General features: G+C 40.6%; 1 protein-coding gene across 1 annotated transcript in view; it reads right to left on the bottom strand.

Annotated features, from left to right (window-relative positions):
* LOC125933157 (VPS10 domain-containing receptor SorCS1) overlaps positions 1-19590 on the bottom strand; it is a 236252-nt gene that overhangs the window by 103350 nt on the left and 113312 nt on the right. The window contains exons 8-9 of the mRNA XM_049646013.1: positions 13265-13444; positions 3573-3719 (exon numbers count right to left, since the gene is read on the bottom strand). Coding sequence (XP_049501970.1) covers positions 3573-3719; positions 13265-13444 — 327 coding nt within the window. The remainder of the gene's footprint in view (positions 1-3572; positions 3720-13264; positions 13445-19590) is intronic.

The raw sequence follows: 19590 nt of genomic DNA on the forward strand, positions 1-19590 counted from the left end.
TTTGGTGACACTGTCACTTTCTAAGTACTCACAATCTAAAATCACTTTTTATCTCCTCTCTGCCACCAGCTCCCAAGCATAAAGAAGGTTCTTAACAGTCTGGGTCTCCTGTAGCTCAAAGATTTTCTTTTCTATTTTGTGCTTTTGGCAGATTTTTATAAGTGATTTTGGTCCCTACTCCCCACTCCCTTTGCCATTGCCTTTCCTCAGCGTGTTTTCTAAAACTCAGATTGAAACTACATCAGAGAGTTAATGAGGGAGGCAGGCCAAAGACTCCTGGGTGCCATACATTTAGAGCCCATTAATTCATCTCTCCTGGATCTTAATGAGCCTACTGATTTTCTTAACTATGGGGTCAACCTAGGCCTCTTAGTTTCAGGGATGGATATTATGAATCCCTCTGTGTGGCTGTCAGTGGCAAGGGAAAGTTTCCACTCAAGTTGAAATGTGAAACTCAACCAACACCTGTCAGTGGAACATCGACTTCAGACAAACAACACCCATAACAACACATGTTGAACACCTACCACGTGTCAGGTAAGATTCTTGAGCTTATTCTTTGGAGTGGCCAAAAGCCAGCTCAGTTCCTATACTCGAGCTCATATTTGAGCAGGGGAAGGTAGGCAAGACAGTCAACAAACACATGTGCTAATTTCAGAGAACGAGAAGGATCGTGGATAAAAAAGAGTTGAGTCAACTCTTAGAGAAAACTTAAGAAGCCTCTTAGATTAAGGTAATCCAGCAAGGATCTGAATGCCAAGAAAAAGCCAGACCAGGGAAAAGGCATTTTAAGAGAAATAATGGTGAATGCAGAGCCTAAGACATAAATGAGCAGGGTGAGTTAAAGGTATGCAAAAAAGTGCTGTCCTCCCCCACAATGGACTATGTAGAGAAGGAGAGAGAGAGGTGGGAGAACAGGCAGAAGAAGAAAACAGGGGCCAGACCATATGAGGCTTGGCAGGCCATGGTAATGTAATTGAACTTTATTCTACCCGAATTAGAAAGTCATTAGAAACCTTAAGAACAATACCCGAATTTTTAAAGCTCAAGTTGATCTCACTGACATAAAATTTGAGAAAAGAGAAATCTAATCTATAGTAAATGAAAGCAGATTTGTGATTGCCTAGGACCGGGAGCATGAAAACTCACTGCAAAGGGACACAAAGGAAGTTTTGAGTGATGAAAATATTCTATCTTGACTGTGGTAGTGGTTACATAGGTCCATAACATTTGTCAAGATTCATCAAACTATACTCTGAAAGTGGGTATTTTCTTTCTTTTTTTTTTTTTTAATTTTTTTAACGTTTATTTATTTTTGAGACAGAGAGACAGAGCATGAACAGGGGAGGGGCAGAGAGAGAGGGAGACACAGAATCTGAAACAGGCTCCAGGCTCTGAGCTGTCAGCACAGAGCCCGACGCGGGGCTCGAACTCACGGACCGTGAGATCATGACCTGAGCCGAAGTCGGCTGCTTAACCGACCAAGCCACCCAGGTGCCCCGAAAGTGGGTATTTTTTATGTATGTTTTATCTCAGTAAAGTTGGATTGAAAAAGAAAAGATCGTGCTGGTTGCTGTGTGGAGAAGAGATTGCCAGGTAGAGATGGGAGGACCAGTTAGGAGCCTCTCATTCCAGGGCAGGTGAGAAATGATGGCAGCTTAGATTGGAACAGTCCCAGTAGAGATGGGTAAACAAGTTGATACTGCGTTTATATTTTGGAGGCATGGCAATAAGACTTCCTAAAACTGGGCTGAAGTTGTAACAGGGGGCCCTTCACTAAGTGCTTTGTGTCAGAGGCATTTCCACCCACGCATTTATGATGCCAGAGTGGTCACAGGCAAGCCTCGTCAGGTGATATGGTTAATTCGCTCTCATGGGCATTTTATCTCCAAAATGCACGGTAGGATGGAGGGCCATGTTAAAGCACTGGTGCATCCCATGCTTCTTTGGCTAAATACCACAATGCCCCGACTTGGAATAGCTAAACTTGGAAGGTGGCTCTGGTTTTTTAAAAAGCTACTGGACAATGAATACCCTGTATACAGTGGGTATTCAATAAATAACTGTTACATTTACTTACTGTCACTGGCTTTGTGCACTTACTACCCCCCTCCCCCCCGTAATTTGCCAGTAATAAGGATGGTAGCTGAGTGGGAGGCTGAATTGTAACCCGCTTTCCTGATGCACAGTGACAACTGTGATATCCTTTGCAACTAATAAGGTCAAGCTATGGCTGCTGGCATCTTCTCGAGTACAAGGGTGACCCGCCTACAGCTGTATGAGATGAACCTGCAAAGTGACTGTTCAGACTTCCTGGGACAAAGCAAGCTGAGTGTGGATAACATCAAAGTGAGAATTGTATGAAGACTGCAAACACTCATATGTGCATATGTGTGTGTGTGTGTGTGTGTATACAAAATTTTCTTACTAAAACTAAGAAGTCTCTCCTCTAGGTTTACATACTGATCTCTCCTTTTTATAAATTGTTTCACAGAAATTAGCACTTAATTATACTTTGTTTTGCAATTAATCTCATCCTCCCCTCCTTCTGCATTCACTCAGTATCTATCCATGTATCAAGCACAGGGAAGCCCCAAAACCACCATGAAGAGTGAGATGTGACCCTCTACTCTCTGATTTATTAATCGAGTGTCTTTCAAGTGGACTGCAAACTCCCTGAAGGCAAGACTCAGCTCTGATCCTTCTCTTGGACACCTTCATATAATCAAATATATAAATAAATTCATGTGGATCTATCTACATAGTGTCAAATGTTAGGCAACTAAAATAAAGCTTTACTTCACAGCAGGGTACAGTAAACTTTCTATCTTTTTTTCTTAAGGGCCAGATAGTAAATACTATAGGCTTTATGGACCACATAGTCCCTGCCACAACTATTCAATTCTATCATTTAGAGCAAAACCAGCCAGAGTCAATTTATAAATAAACATGACTGTGTCCCAGTAAAACTTTATTTAGAAAAACAATTGGTGGGCCATATTTGCCCCACAGGCCATGGTTTACCAATCTCAGCTATACAGAATGAGACATAGATGGATGGAACACATCACAAAGGGTACAAGTGAGGGTTTCAATCAGTGGTTCTTACCCCTTGTTTGAGGCATAAACTCCTCTGAAAGTATGATTAAACATCTCTGTTGGAAAATACACCTATACATTCTGCTGTCAGTTCATCAATTTTGCAGCTGAATTTATGCATCATTGGATATGTAACAAATCATTCATGCAAAAGTAAGGGTGTATCTCCCCACCATAGATGGAAAGGATCACATTCTCCCTTAAACTACAATTTGAGGTCCTCATCAGAACCTGGTCACAACTCAAAATCCTTGAAATGAGCAAGGAACTTACTCAAGTCCTCTTATCTCTTTGGCTTATCACACAAGGCAGCACAGCGCCCCTTTTCTACATACTCTGCCTTCATTCCCAGCCCTGTCCCCTTTTGTTCACCAGTTAAGCAACAAGCCCTGGAATGATCTTCATCTGCTAATTTAATATCCAGTTCCAGCCCATCACTGTGTGGAACATTCCTCTCCAATGTGAACACTCACCAGTAAGCAGTGCACGGGGTCCCCCCTTAGATCTGTGTCAGGCGCCTGCAGCAAACGCCAGTCTCGGCCTTTGTTATACGTGATGAAAGTCTTCACTTGGTTGTCAATCTTCTTGTTAGCCAAGAACATTCCCTTTATCCCTGCTACCTGGGAAAAATTGACATGGCTGAAAAATACATCAATTTGAGATGGGATATATTTATTTACTTTACAAAAAAAAAAAGCAGATTGTCCAATTCAGCTGTGAGCACTTGTGGAGGAAGGAGAGGGTGGGGATAGTGGAGAGGTGGTAATCCTCAAGCAGAATGATTCCCTGAACTGTGGGATACACGGCAATAGGTCTATGACCCTTATGGTATGGGTATTGTGTCGTAAATTCGATAGAAGCTTCTTGTTTCCTCTCAGGTAGGTTGGTGGTATCTTACAGTTGCCTAGAGTTAAAATCTGGTGCTTTCAGTTGTGGTGCTTGGTAAATGATACATAAATAGGACTACTTTAATTTTATGTTAGGCATAGCACCCATGGTCTTAAATACTTTATCTCATTTAAAACTCTTGGCTAAGTATCACTTATTCTATTTCATATAAGAGGAAACTGAAGCTTATCCAGGTAAGGTGACTTCTCCAAGGTCATGCTACCTAAGGTCACACAGATAGTAAGTGGCAGACCTGGAAATTTAACTCTACTTATGGCTCCACAGACCATGCTCTTAACAACTGTCTAAACCATTGAGCTATTTACAGCCTTAGGCAATTGGAAAAGGTCAGTTAAAGCCCATGATCCAAATACGATTGCTTTTTCTCTCCCTTTTTTTTTTCTGTAAAAAGATCACTCTATTAAGTCACTGAAATACACTGAACAAAAAAGAACAGCTTTTAAATATAAAGACACAGTGATTTCCCTAAACTGTCAAATCATTCCCTCCTGCATTCCTATAGCACCTTGTTCCCACTAGAAACAGTCCTTATTAATTCCTTGGCTCTGACAATATGATTGCCTTCTCTCTTCCATACTTTAGGAAAGAGGTAATAATTGGTAAGTTGACAAACTGCAATAACAAATCATTAGTGTGTACCGTATTTTTCAAGTGTTCTAGAATGTATTAAATGCACTTATACTTCTTTTATATTCTACTTGGAATTATGACAACCCAGGGAGAGTGGGGGCCAATGGGAGAAAGGTCTGAATGTGTGGAACAGCACATTCCAGGGCTGTGCACAAGCCACCTCCCTTAATGTTTGCAGTAACCATGAGATAGAGTTATCAGCAGCCATATCTTGAGGATAAGGAAACCAGAACCCAATGAGTGGCTTTGTGAAGCACAGACTGGGCACTATGCCCAGTGCATAGTGTCTTCATATATCAAATGTAGTATTTATACATAAAACATAGTGTTTTATAAATAAAACATCCGACACTCACTACAAACCTGCCTAACAGCTAGGACCTGGATTCTATGGATGAGGAAATTGAGATGTAGGCAAATTTTAATTGCTTATGATGACAGAGTTGGGGTTCGCATGTAGATCTGTCTGACTTCCAACGCCCTTTTAACAAATACAGCTCTGAATTTCTCAACTTAAAGAGGTTGGGTTTCAATCAACAGAATATGTACATTTTTACCTTGGCTTTTGACACAGTCAAACCCCATTAGTTTGTACCTGCTGATTTGGCATCTGGGGTAATTTAGAGTTGGGCCAACTTCGTACTCCTTTGGAACGACAAGTTTGTTAAGCAAATAAATGGTATAAATGAGTAGCTGGGAGGAATACTTTGAACTACTTAGGAAAACAAGCCTCATTTCGAGAGCAAGCAGACAATTTCTTCTACATTGTTGATTCTCGACAAATGCGGAAGACATAAATTCCAGGAGCGCTATACCTCCCGACAATGGTACGTCAATTACAAATAATATTTAGTTATTCACTATCCCAGCTCTACAAGGACTGCTTGCCAGGGAACCCCATATTGGTTTTGCATATGTTCCAGAGGCTGTTACATGTTTAAATATGACTAAACTGCCAGTTCTTTAAAAATTAGATTTCATAAATCAGAATTTTCACCAAGTCCTATTTTCCCTCCACAGCATACTCACACATGAGAAGCAATGCTGTCTTAACCACGCGACACTCTAGGTTACGATAAGTTTGGAAAGAATAAAATGATTACCTATTCCAGTAGTTTCATTGCCCATTTTCCTTCCTGCCCTCTCCCTTTTCTGGCAAGAGTGTCAGAACAGGGTTATATGTGTTTAGGAGCTGGTTCATTTGATTTGCAGAAGCGGTGACTTTATTGGCCCCGACTGCGTGGCATTATCAAATGCCACTTGAGCAGAGAGCTGCGTTTTGTAATTCATCTTTGGCAGCATGGCCTTCAGGTTTATCTTGGGGAATAAAAACGTGCCAAGGCAGAGGCAACGTGTGACAATAAGGGACGGATCTGGAGTGGGTCTGCTGATTTTCCTCTTGTGGCCAGGGCACTTTATCTGTGCAAATCCCATTTGTGGTGTCTTTTTCGTTTGTCTTGCTTCTTTGGTCTGCAGAGACGGTCACCCCTGCTCTTAAGTTTCTTGTGCTCATCCACTGCTCCTTTTGCTCCGAGCCTGAGAAGCCCATCTCTGTGTGTGTCCAATGCGTGACACGCTTTCCTCAAGGGCTCTTTCGTGAGGTCTCACGCTACGGTTCTTGCAACCGCTACCCTCTTACTTTGGCTATCACTTTGGAAATCAAGGGAGTGGTGTTAGTGCCCAAAATATGGAATGTGTGTGTAGTTGTATGTACAACAGTGCGTCTGGGGTTCCACTGAGGATGGGGAGACATGTTTATGCTGCGAGAAAACCTCCCTCAGTATTTACAGTATGTGCTGCTTTGGAATGAGGTGGGGCTGAAGGATGGAACAGGACAGGAAAAAGTAATAGTCCCGGGGAAGACATGCCTTCACATGGATACGGTTTCTGACGAAGATGTTCCCCTGTGGGAATGACACAGCTCACTGTTGGGAGTTCGTCTTCCTTTGGGGAAAGACCTGTTACGTTTTCTACCTTTCTGAATTCTGCACAAGAATGCTGAGTGTATTGAGAAGCCACTTATCTTTCTTTGCCTTGCATATGGGGAATTTGATACCAGAAGTCTCAAAGGTAATCAGTTATTATTTCTTCTTCTCTAATATCATAGGAGCCCAAATACCATTTTGATTAGACTTTAAACATGAAGTGTTACAGCTCAAACCTCAAGCCGACACAAATATATTGGCACATTCATTGTGCCCTAGGATGATAGCTTTGGAGTGCCACCCTCCCTTCTCTTATTTTACTCTCCTTGTTCACATAGGCTGTCCCCAACTCCCTTGGATAATATCCAGAAATTTCTCTACCCAGGCATACCTCAAAACCCAGCTCCATAAGCTCTTTTCCCAGAAACCAGAACCCCTAACTGTCCCCAACTCTTCCTCTCTTACCTCCAATTTGTCCCCCAGACAACATCATGGCTCTCAACAACTGTGTAGGTTTTTAAGAGCATCAGTCTTCCCCCAAACTTCTCCAGGGCTCCTTACATTCCTTACCATGATATAGTCATCAGCACTTCTCCTGACAGATCTCACACTATAGTCTCCCACTCTAATGTAACTTTTGGATTATCATTCACTCCACCATACTCCCTCACAAAAGTGAATATTAGAAGAGTCACTTTGTATAAGACTTATTTTGCTTTTAATAAAATAGGTAGTAAGAATTCTGCATTAGAAGATAGGACAGCAATAACACTATCCCATATTTACTGAGTACTTATGAAGTGTGAGGCACTATACGAAAGGTTTTGTAAGCATGAACACATTAATCTCTCATGCACTCGAAATGGCAGAGTCAATGATGTCCTCATTTTACAGGTATGCAAACCAAAGTTTGGATGGGGTCAGTTACTTCCCTAAGATCATTCCCCAGGGAACCTTATAGCTGGACTCCACTTCAATCTGTCTAACTCGAGAGCCCACACACTTAATGCTTTGGGCCCTACTATTTCTTCAAATTTCTCAGTCATCCTAGAGTATTCTGAGAGAAATGTCAGGGATGGGATGTCATACTTACTTGAGGCTACCTTTTATTCATTCTTCAGTACATTTCCTTAATAGTTATCCCATAAATATTGTTTGAGCATCAACTATTTATCATGCATTCTTCCAAGCACTGACGATAAAGCACCTAGAATGTCTAAGTAACTATACGTTCATTGAACAGATTGTTTTTGACAGTGGGAATGTGTTCGGTGCTGGGACTTGGGTTTCTTTGGTGATTTTAACGAAGAACCCTATATTCTTCCTTTGTTTTTTTAATATGCATCTCTAGAGGGTGCTCTTCTCTCCCAAACTTTCTTTCACACGTTGCATGTGGAGGCTAAGCTAGGAAAACCCTTGCACAGGAGTTTTTGCTTGTTTCTGACTCTACTGAGGATTGGGAGATGATTCCTCCTACCCTCTCTGTCTCAGACATTAATTACAAATCCAAAGTGTCAAAATTTGGAAAGAATAAAAAATATGAATCAACAAGTGTAGCTAGAAAGAGAACATATCTGTGACCATAATTTCTTCAGGCTTTGGAGACAGGATATTTTTCTGTTCTAAAGAGAGAACTGCAGCCAGGAGAGACACATACTCAGGGAGAGCGGGGTCAGGGGTAACTCTGAAATCAAAGAGCCCACTCCCCCCGAAATGTCCAAGTGTTCTTTTCTTCCCTATTGCCTTAACCAGGCAACACTACCCTACTAAGGAGAGAGTAAGTAACCTTAAATACAATTAGATGGTACATTCTGTGCCCAGTAAGAAATATATCTTGGATAGGAAAGCATTTTTCTTCTCTAATTCCTATGTTGGATTATAAGAGGCAGCCTTTCCCTAAGAAGTCAAGGGGTCAGTACATCATCGCAACTGTTCGGCTTTCTCTTTTAAAGAGGTGCACTCATAGTGTGAAGAAGACACTATGTGTGCAATAGAACATGTGCTGCTCATTGGTTATGTCTTCCATCATGCCCACTGTGCCCACTCATGTATGCACACATTCTGTGCATCCCCAGTTTGCCAGCCAGGTGGCTTGACTCCCAACACAGCCCTTTCCACTTGGCTGGGATAAACTGTCATTGCCCATTAAGCCAAAGTGCTCTTCATCATCATTAATTAATATTCCCTTCCCAGAGGAGGATGGATATTGTCCAAAGCTGTCAGACCCCCTCTCATCATCCACACCAGACGGATACACTAGGAATCACACGTCTCAGACACACTCGTCATGTCTTTTTTTGCTCTGGCCACCATCAGGCATGCAGTCCTCTCTTACCCATCCCCATGTGATGCCCCTGGAGGGTTTGTGCTATTCAGGAATGACAGAATTTTAGAACACTTGTTTCTAGGCTTCTCTGAAAGAAACACATCCACCAGACAAAATCGGAAGGGACATGATAGTGCTGCCTGAATTTAGCTCTAACTACAGACTAAGGTGGTTCAGAAGGTGGTGAATAGGTCCAGAGAGATCATTTGCAGGTCCTGAGTTGGCTTTTCTCCAAGACTGTTTTCTTTTTTCTGTCTGGTTTCTTCTACTTCTAGGTAAAGTCTAGTACTATTTATCCTACCTTTCAATGTCTTTTCTTAGGGCTATTGCTGGGTCACAACCAAATACAAGCCCAAATCTTTCTAGAGACACAAATAGTTTGTTGTTAAGAGTTTGCATACTCTAGGGACACCTGGGCGGCACAGTCAGTTAAGTGTCCGACATTGGTTCAGGTCATGATCTCATGGTTTGTGGGTTCGAGCCCCACATCGGGCTCTGTGCTGACAGCTCAGAGCCTGGATCCTGCCTCAGATTCTGTGTCTTCCTCTCTCTCTGCCCCTCCCCCATTCATGTTCTGTCTCCCTTTTTCTCAAAAATAAATAAACATTAAAAAAATTTAAAAAAAGAGTTGCATACTCTAGGATTTAGATCTTAATTCTGCCACTAGCTTTGTAATCTTGCAAAGCTGATTGCATTCTTTCTGCCTCTATTTACTCATGTTTAAAATGGGAGTAATTATAGTCCTAGTATCATAAAGTTAATGTATGGATTGAATGAGATAATAATGGGAGGTTCTTTACACAGCACTGTGTAAAGAACTGGCCCCTAAAATATTATCTATTGTTATTATGAACCTTCATCAACAAAAATCCTTATCTAGCATTTTTGCTCTGTGGGCAACTCTCCTGGTTCACATGTCTTGACTCTTTCAAATGTGGTACATGTTCAATGGCCAACTGACACTGAGGGAAAATTCTAGCATTGCAGTGATTAAACCACATAAGATGGTCACCCAACACTTGGTCCCCAGCACTCCCTACGTCATCGCATACACACATGTGCTTCTATGGCAGAAAGGGCCACGTTTGTTGTAAGGTTCTAATGTGTGTATATGAACATAATGATTGATTTTAATGAGACATGTGCTTCCTTTTGCATTTCCCGCAAAGACTCATCAACAGTACATTTCCTCGATACACGGACTCCTATTGTTATACATTACACAGTCGGCCTCTGCTGAAACAGCTTAAAGAGCAAACAGCAATGACAGGTAGTTGGCATGCAGAAGCATACAAGCAACGAACTCAGGCCGTCCTCCTCAGTCACCCCCAAATGTGAGCAGACGTGCACTCCATATATTCTGTCTTTGTTACCCCTACCTCATATGTTGCTCATCTCTGCTCCTTATTAATTCATTTACGGATTTGCTTACTTTTCATTTACCTCTAAGCACTCATCATTCATTGCAATTCTACTGGGAAATTCATGCTGGATGGCTTTCAGCTTCCTGCTAACCAGAACAATCAGAGTTAAGGAACATTTGTGCCAGGTTCCACGTCAGCCAATATTCTTTCTATCTAGGTAATCAGCAGATACGGCACCGCCATTCTGATCACATCAAGTTCAATTCAAGTTGCTGTGAACTGTCAGGCTAATAAAACCAAAGACTCTTCTTCCCCGGCCCCAGGACGCAGAACACCTTTACATAATGCAGTCACACCACCGCTCAAAGTGATGATAACAAGAGCCAGCAGTTTCCCTACAGACAGTCAACTGCAAGAGAGACACAAAGGGGAAACACAAGGATCAGCCAAGAAATGGTTTGCCGTGTCCCGAAGACACCCTGTTTCCTTTTCGCATTCCGTACCTGTTAGCAGTGTTTGAATTCAGAAAATCATTCATGAAAACAAGTGTGAATCACAGAACATTGCAAAGTCATTCCTGTCCAAAGCTGTTATCTTTTCCATCATCAAGGGACCGATTAAAATGGTCTCTGTTTTGGCAGAAGACAAAATTTATCCAAAAACAAAACAAACAAAAAAAAACCCCAAAAACAAAACAAAACAGAACAACAACAAACTATTCCACAATAGATTGAAAAGAGGGGAGCAGTTAATCAGAAAGGGAAAAAAATGCAACCTGAAAACCAGAAAATATTTTCGGGAGAACAGGACAGAGTCAAGACCAGGGAAACAAATTGGGTGATTGATCCGGGGCAGCTGCTTTGACTTCTTATGAGACTCTTGAAGCAAGCTATTTCCATCGTAAGTGCTGGATCAAGGCACGAAAATGAATGACATTTCCACAAAACACATTTAAAGTTTAAATGTTTGTACAGCATTTAGAAGTGAGGAAAGAAATGTGGCAATTTACGCTTGTTTATAAGAAGACAAGTAGTTGGTGTTCAAGAATTACTATGGCCACGCTAAGTGCAATATGGGAAGCAAGAGAGATCCAAAATAGTAGAAATGTGTTGGGTATTTAAACAATATGGGTAGATTTTAAGACTATAAGAATAGAACATTGCATTGGGGCTTAAACTCATTGGACTATAATATTAATTATGCTATCTATAATTTGTTGAGCATTGATGTATTCCTGGAACCATTTTACAGTATGTTAAGATTAACACAAGTAATCCTCAGAGAAATCCTATCAAGTAGATGCTATGTATATCTCCATATTTTAAACAAGGAAACTGAGGCTTGGAAATTATTGGCTTTGTCTCTAGAATACATACACATGGGTATAGCTAGGATTTAAATCCAGTCAACCTGACTCCAAAATTTATACTTTAAATCACAAATTTTATCCAACACAAATTTGAAACTAAATCACCAGAATATGTAAATATTTTCCAGAATACATTTTCAGATTGAGACTGAGATATATGATACTATATTTATCCGGAACATGGGCAGGAAACGAGTGGAAAAAAACTTGTGAATGTGTAAAAAAGTTTGCAGTGCATTTTTCTAAATATACACACACAAACTATGTCCCATGCTAGTCTGCACTCTGAATGGGACATACAGTTTGTTAATGCACATTTATACATACAGAGAAGTTTAGATACTAGAAGAAAATCCCCAAGAGCCCCTAAAGGAAAAGAGAGGTAGACAGCATTAAAAAGAATTACAACAGTGGGTTTAAACTTCTTAAGTGAAATTGGATCCTTTCTTTGATATACTGGATATTATTCCCTTGCTTCTTGTTATTTAAGCAACTTCTTGACTTTCTGAAACTCATACTCAACCAAAAGATAGCATCATTATGACTGTACATATTTGAATCCAGTCTAGATTTTTTTTTCAGATAGGATATAGGTATATGATACAGACACTTCTCAAATTCTGAATGCATTTTGTAATGGCTCATTATAACCCATTATAAATCTTTCATAGTGGAAGGTAAGACTGACAAATGGCTAAAATCCATCCCCAAATAGCAGCTTTCTTTCTACCTAGCTGTGCTTTAAATGGCAATTCAAGTGTTGGCATTTGTCATGAAAGCTAAGTGATCCAACATGTATGATTTTATTTTGTACCTTGGTCATTTTGAGAAGCAAAAGGCCGTAGTTCTCTTAGGGAATTATGGTAAACTTTGTTTTTTGTCTTTCCTCCCCCTCCCATTTAGGAGAGTAAGACCTACATGTTTGTCTCACTCACTGGCCCGCTGAGAGGATGACAATTAGCCAATGGAAGTTATCTAATGAAAAAGGTATTCAGGTCCAGGGCACCTGGGTGGCTCAATTGGTTAAGCATCTGAGTCTTGATTCGACTCAGGTCTTGATTCACTCTCACGGTTCATGAGATAAATCCCCAAGTTGGCCTCTGTGCTGACAGTGCAGAGTCTGCTTGGGACTCTCTCTCTCCCTCTCTCTCTGCCCCTCCCACCCCCTTTCCAAACAAATAAATAAATATTAAAAAAAAAAAAAGGTATTCAAATCCAATGGGAGCATCTTCTGATCCAATGCAGAGTTGCCTCTTTCTTTCTTCAAAGAGAGAGGGAACATGCCCACTACCCCTTTGCTCACATTGGGACACCGTGTCTGCCCTTCAAGATTATTTTCAACATTCCCATTAGGATCACTCTTGTTCAAACCTTTCAATTGTTTGCTTCTCCAGATACTCTCTCTAGGTCTCTGAGACTACATGGTCTGTGGACTTCATGAAAAAAGAATTCTTCCCACAGGTGTTCTGTAGATTAAAAATTAACCAACAAAAATGCTCTACAAATCCCTTCTTCTCCTGAATGACAGGAGGCCACGTAAGGAACTAATAATTAAGATTATCAAGGCAACAGCCAATGGTAGGCCTTTACCTCCAGTCCAGGCACTACAGGGGCTCAGGACTGCACATGCCTCGTGACATACCTCATAGAGGTCAATCATGATGTTTCCCTCAGGACCTCTGCTGCTCTGAACATTCTCCAAGGCCAGCGTGAAATAGACCCCACGGGTGTCTGAGATATAGAGGTTATAGGTGTCATTTTGGTTCCATTCTTGCACCGCTGCAAACACTTGATTCTCATCTGTGCTGATGACGTGCATGTCCTGAAGAAAGATACAGAGGATGAAGAGGTTCGAACATTAACATGGCATGTGTCCGAAGAGAGTGGAATCTAATGAAGACCAACAGGATAGGCACTTAGGCACTGTAGTGGAAGATAGAAATTTTCCTTGTGTATATTTGTGAACTAAGAATTGATCAGGTTAGCGTTAACCATGTATTTCCTTTGTCATCTGTGAAGTTAAGCAGTAAGGCCATGAGAAAATAGGGCAGAGAAATGCTTGGTAGCTCACTTATAATTTAATTACTTCATTAGATAAATGAAGAATACCTTCTCAAATATGTATGACTTTGGAGAATCAGTCATCTTGATATACTTGCCAGGCACAAACAAGGTACATGTTCAGAAGGCTTATGTGGGGTAAATATGAGGAAAAGTCAGAGAGACAGCGAGAAAATAGACAAGCCCTGCATCTCTCAGTGTGGTTCATGGGCCACCAGCATGCGGGCATCACCTGCAAGCTTGTCGGGCACACAGAATCTCAGGCCCACCTATTGAATAAAAAATCTGCATTTAAATAAAATCTCTCACTGATTCAGAGTTCTGTTAAAGTTAGAGTTAAAGTTCGTTAAAGTTTAACTGTTAACATGTGAAAGTTTGAGAAACACTGCCCAAGGCTCAGCAACTCCCAGAAGCCCATGAGGAAAACGTTCACCTGAGAACCCCAAAGCACTAGCTGTCATGTCAATGAGGGCTCAAGCATTTGGTGGTTTATCTAAACCTTTACTCTGAGAAGTTCATTGGAAAACCTTAAGTGAGAGAGGGAAAAAAGTAGACTGCTTAACTGATGACACTTTCAGACTCTGATAGTTCTGGAAGATAAAAATAAGGCAAAGATAGTATGGAGGCAGTGAGTAGATGTCCCTGGGGTGGGAATTCCAAATCCTTTCTTCCCCATTCAGAACTCCAGAGTAGCGAATATTCAGGGAGAGGCTGACATAAACCAAGGCTTGCTGTCTCCCGCGCACAAGCTCTTGGAGGCCTTTCACCCTTTGCCCAAGGCAGCAGACACTGGTATAACTCTCAAAAACCAAAAACAGAAACAAAATGAAACCAAAGCCAGAATTATATAGAAGCACAAAGACAGAAGAACAATAAGGAAATATTCTTGGCCTTTGTGCAGCTTAATACTCAAATCTTCCCAGATGGATCGTCCTCCATTCTTGAAAAGCTTCGGGAGATTGTTCAATGCTTTTTGGCAAGAATATCAGTGCTAGAAAATTCTACCTAACTTCTATCCTAAAGTTCTCCTTGTATACGCTGACGTTCTTTCAATCAAACAAAGGCAATTCAGCTTGGATTCTGCTCTAATGTATAGGAACAAGTCTTTCTCCCCATTACCGGGATCACAGTGAATTCCTATGACCCCAGAAGGAAGAGATCCTCATGCAGACAGCTTCATGTTCCTTCACCCCTACTAGGTACCACATGCCATACTCCGGAGTTTGATAATGTTTTTATAAAAAGGATACAGAGTAGGAGGCCAGAAATGAATCCTTCCCATTAATTCACTGCAGGTCAATAATGCAAACTTATGTTTTGTATGGAAGTTGGCCATTGCTTATATCAGCCAAATGTCTATTTCCATTTCTTCAGCTAACTGTAGCTTGATGTTCTTTGACAAACACCCTCATTGCTCTCCGAGAAATTTCCTCCCTGTACTCAGTCTTGGCTACTTTCTTCCACCCTCAGCACCAGAAATGAGCGTGTTGAATACGCAATGTCCCTGACCACAGTGGTTGGATCAGTGATGGTATGTAACAAAAAGCCAGTAAGACAGAATTATAGAATGACTGTGGCATTATTAGAAAAAAAAAAAAAAATATATATATATATATATATACACACATATATATCTCACTATTAGTTCATTCATAAGCAGTAAGAATAAATAAAATAAAAAATAAAATAAAATAAAATAAAATAAAATAAAATAAAATAAAATAAAATTCTAGATCTGATGGAGACATATCTTAGGGGCAGGAGATGAAGACAGTCCTGAAGAAAATAGGCTCAAAAGAAAGAGAGGCCACATTCTGTGAATGTCTTTGAGTCTTTGATTGTGGACAGCTAAGAAGCCTGCCCCACCTGTAAACCTTTCAGCTAGAGAGAACACTAGGGGAAAAAAAAAAAAAAAAAAGGTTAAAAGAATGGACTTTCAAGTAAAACTACTTGAGTTCAGACCCTCCCTCTGTAACTTAGCTGTGTGAACTAAACTCTGTGCCTCAGCATTTCTACCTGTAAAACAGAGATAACAGTGTGCCCTCCATGGAGTTGTAAGGATTAAATCAGTTACTAAGTGTTACACATTTATAGTGCCTGGCATGTAGCGTTTGTTTCATACGGGCTAGCTATTTTCAGTGACACATGCCCTTAAATCTCTTCTGTTGATTAAGCAAGGTTGATTTGGCCTTTCTTTTCACCGCAAATGTTGGAGTGTTAACCAGTATACTTAATAAAAAGTAGTTCATGCAAGTGTTTTGCTTCTTTTGAATGGAGGGGATTAGGTATGGAAATTAGCTCAAAGGCCATTCAACCACTGAGGGCAAACTTTCTATGGCTCCCCATTTCCTAAATTAGGGCAAAGACCCAAATCCTTATTGTAGCATTTAGAATCCTCAAAGAACTACTCCTAATTCATGTTCATTCATCAGCAGGATGCAGTATTTTTCCTGAATTCATGTTATGATATTTAAACATAGATCTGGCCCCTACATAACTACTTCCTACCTCTGTGCCTTGGAGTGAATTTGTGCACTGGTGAACCCCTGAAGTCTGGGTCACCACAGACATCTCCTTAATAAATGCTAGGGACTAGATAGAGTACATTAACTATACTATCCCACTCAGACAAATCTTTATTTTGTAGATTCAGAACTAAAACACAGTGCCTCAAGGTCACATAGAGAACCAGTCACGTAACAATAACAAATTCAAATGGCTACCTCTAGATAAGGGCCAAGATCAGTTCTCTCTCTCTCCATATAATCCAATTACAGTGAAGAGACTTAAAAAATGATGTTGGTCTTAGGTATTTGAATTGAAGGATCTGACATATTTCAATGGCATCTTCCTTTTTAATTCATGCCTATATTCTCCTCTATCAGGTAAATATGCTTTTTCTACCAGAATGGCACTTTATATTGAATGCTTTTACTGAGACACAAACTTGTAGAACAAGAAGTAGCCTTTTAGATCTTCTACGAGAGTGTTTTCCCAAGTCTGTTCCATAGCATACCAGCAATGTTGGACTTTTAACAGAATTCATTTTTTTTTAAGTGTATCTCTTTGGGAATGTTTGATCAGTGATGAATTATATAGTTTTCTTGCTCAAAGGACATCCTAGAAACTTCGACACCAGTGACCTACCATTACTCTCAAGGCAAAGAACATAGAATGAAATTTAGGTTTCTTCTTAAACTTATTTGATCATAGAGCCAAATTTTCATGAGGTATCTCTAAGGATATTTGATTCAGAGTAACATTTATTTTATTTTAAAAATGTAAAAACAAAACAAAACAAAACAAAAAACCAAAACAACAAACAAACAAAAAACAGAGAAAGAAATTGATAAGCCAGTCCATGGTTCCACAGCAAGTTAGTGACCTATGTAGGTCTGGAATCCAGGCCTCCTTCTGTGAATCAAACAGTCTCTGCACCGCCCATGCCCTGGGTGCCATCGATCTCCGACCACACAGACAACGAGATCTATACTGATAATAATATTACCTTGCTTTTATAGAGTATCTGTCCTCCAAAGTGCTTGAAGCACTTTCATATGTATTGCCTCGTTTATCTCACTTGAGGGGCTCAGAATGAGCTCCAAGTAAGTTAAGGGAAGGAAACCTTCACTGTGTCTCCTGGTCTAGGGCTTTCATGCTTTTAATAGCAGCGGCAACATTAAAGTCTCCCCATCCCCCTCTCTGGTCATCATTACCATTATATTATTATTATTATTATTATTATTAATTTTTTTTAACACAGTTCAGGGTAACCATAGTCTTTCAAGAGCTGATACAAAGGCAGTGGATGATTACAGAAAATTTGACATCAAAGTGCTGATTTGTCTTGATTCCTTTGTTGCGCATGAAGCTTTGTTCCTTTCCAGCCAAGGCAGCCCTGGCTTTGATAGAAGGCCACGGAATACATGTGCCTTTCCCACAAATCACTCCACCCAAGCTGGGGCTTCTCTTTGAAGGTGTAATGGGTTGTAATGAGGCATCTCATTGCCTTAAGTAAACATCTCCTTGGACTACATAATACATTCATTTGCTGTACTGACTCCTATTTTTCCAGGGAAAAGCTAAATTAATCCTTGCATTCTACCCTCATATCTCACATCAAGCTAGTAATGGAGCTTGCTCATCTGGGATAGCAAGGGGAGGGGACAGACAGCAGATTCAGGTTCAAAGTACAAGTGGCTAGATGTCACTGGGGGCAACTGTCAACATCGATCTATGTGATGGCCATGAAGAAGCAATGCAAAGTACATGTTTTTCCTAACACTCCAGTGCCAGGTCTGATGCTCCTTTGGTTTTAAACTACCATTTCTGGGGCTCCTTGGTCCATGTTTTTTTTTCTTTTGATGGCCCTCCAGTATATCAAAATTTGTGGGGGATCTGCTATCTTATAATAGTAAACTATTCAATTATTTCAAGAGAAGAAAGGTATAAAGGATGTTAGCTTGGGAGCTCAGGGGAGTTCAGTGCTGGCCTCAGTCCTGCTGTAGACAGAATTTGGTTTGGCCCAGGCTTATTCCACTCAAAGAGTATATTCCCAGGAGCTAGAACAAGATGATTGACTCACATCTGCTGCTCCTGATTTGGTCTCAATTCCCACATGCCTCTTGAGCAAGGGCATCTCCCTGCATTGACTTTAACTCTTGTTTTTAAAGGTGTAAATCTTGCAAGCTAACTACTGCAGATGCTGATCAATCAAAGAAATAGCAATTTATTTCGGCACTTGAAGGGGGAAAAAACCCAAAACGGCTCCGTTGGACTTACTGAGGAGGCATGATCATATCCCTCCTGGGCCTTCCCAAAAGATTATCCAAGGTACTTTTAACAGCACTCAGATTTAGTTTTACATATGGACTCTCCCCATGTCTCATCCAAGGCACAACTCCAAAGGTGTAGCTTGTCCTTTTGTAAAACACGTTAAACCGAATCAAGAGCAAGGAGCAGTTAAATGTATACAAGCACAGAAATAGTTCTGGGCAATTACCACTGTCATTAATTTCTTAGCTGCTAGAAATATTAGTAACTACTAACATGGATATTGTTCATGGAGTCAACAGGGAGATTTAATGTGTGTTATAATCCCAAATGTGTTGATGTCTCAGCCCACCTTACTCCTGTTAGGCTTAGAGCCAAAATGATGGCCCAGAAGGAGAATTCTGCCTGGAGAAGCCAGAGCAACTGCTACCATTTACTTTCCTGGAAGAAGAGATCTGCAATGACCTTGTGCTGTGTCTATCACACGATTCCCTGGCAGCTAGCTGGTGTTGGGCCACGATAGCATACTACAAAGTCATGGACAAAAACACAAGATAAAGAGTCATGAAAACTCAGTCGAAAAAAGTTCTCTATGTTCTTTGCCCAACCCAAAGGTTTCAAAACTGAGCTACAACTATATTTAAACCTACGCTTCCCCCTTCCTACGGTCATACATACCTCCCTTGCTCTAAGATCAAGGCACAATGCATTAGTTACTTCAGACCACAAATCCACAGTTTGGAGCGCCCAAGTCAGTTTGACCTCCACTAGGTGGCACTCCATATCAACACAGTTCTTCAGTGTTTCTGGAAAGAGCCCAGGGAATGTCAGCAGTTGAGGGTCTTTAACTTCTGTCATTATTTCCAAAGGAGTAACGTCTTTGGGAAAGTCCAAAAAATTTAGCTGTGCCTCAGAACTCTAAAGACAGCCAGTATCGTAAGTTCTATTGAGAGAGAAAGCAAAGGTTGGATGCCGTATAGATGTACCCCCTCTCAAAAATTAATCACAATAGAATGGGATAGAAATGTGTCACCCCGTCGTACTGACATAATATCCAAAGCATGTTTTTTGTTTTGCTAGAATACCAGTACATATTTCTTGAAAAGTAAAAGCAAATCAGTTGACAATTTATTT

The sequence above is a fragment of the Panthera uncia genome, chromosome D2 (genome assembly GCF_023721935.1).
Source record: "Panthera uncia isolate 11264 chromosome D2, Puncia_PCG_1.0, whole genome shotgun sequence".
NCBI lineage: Eukaryota > Metazoa > Chordata > Mammalia > Carnivora > Felidae > Panthera > Panthera uncia.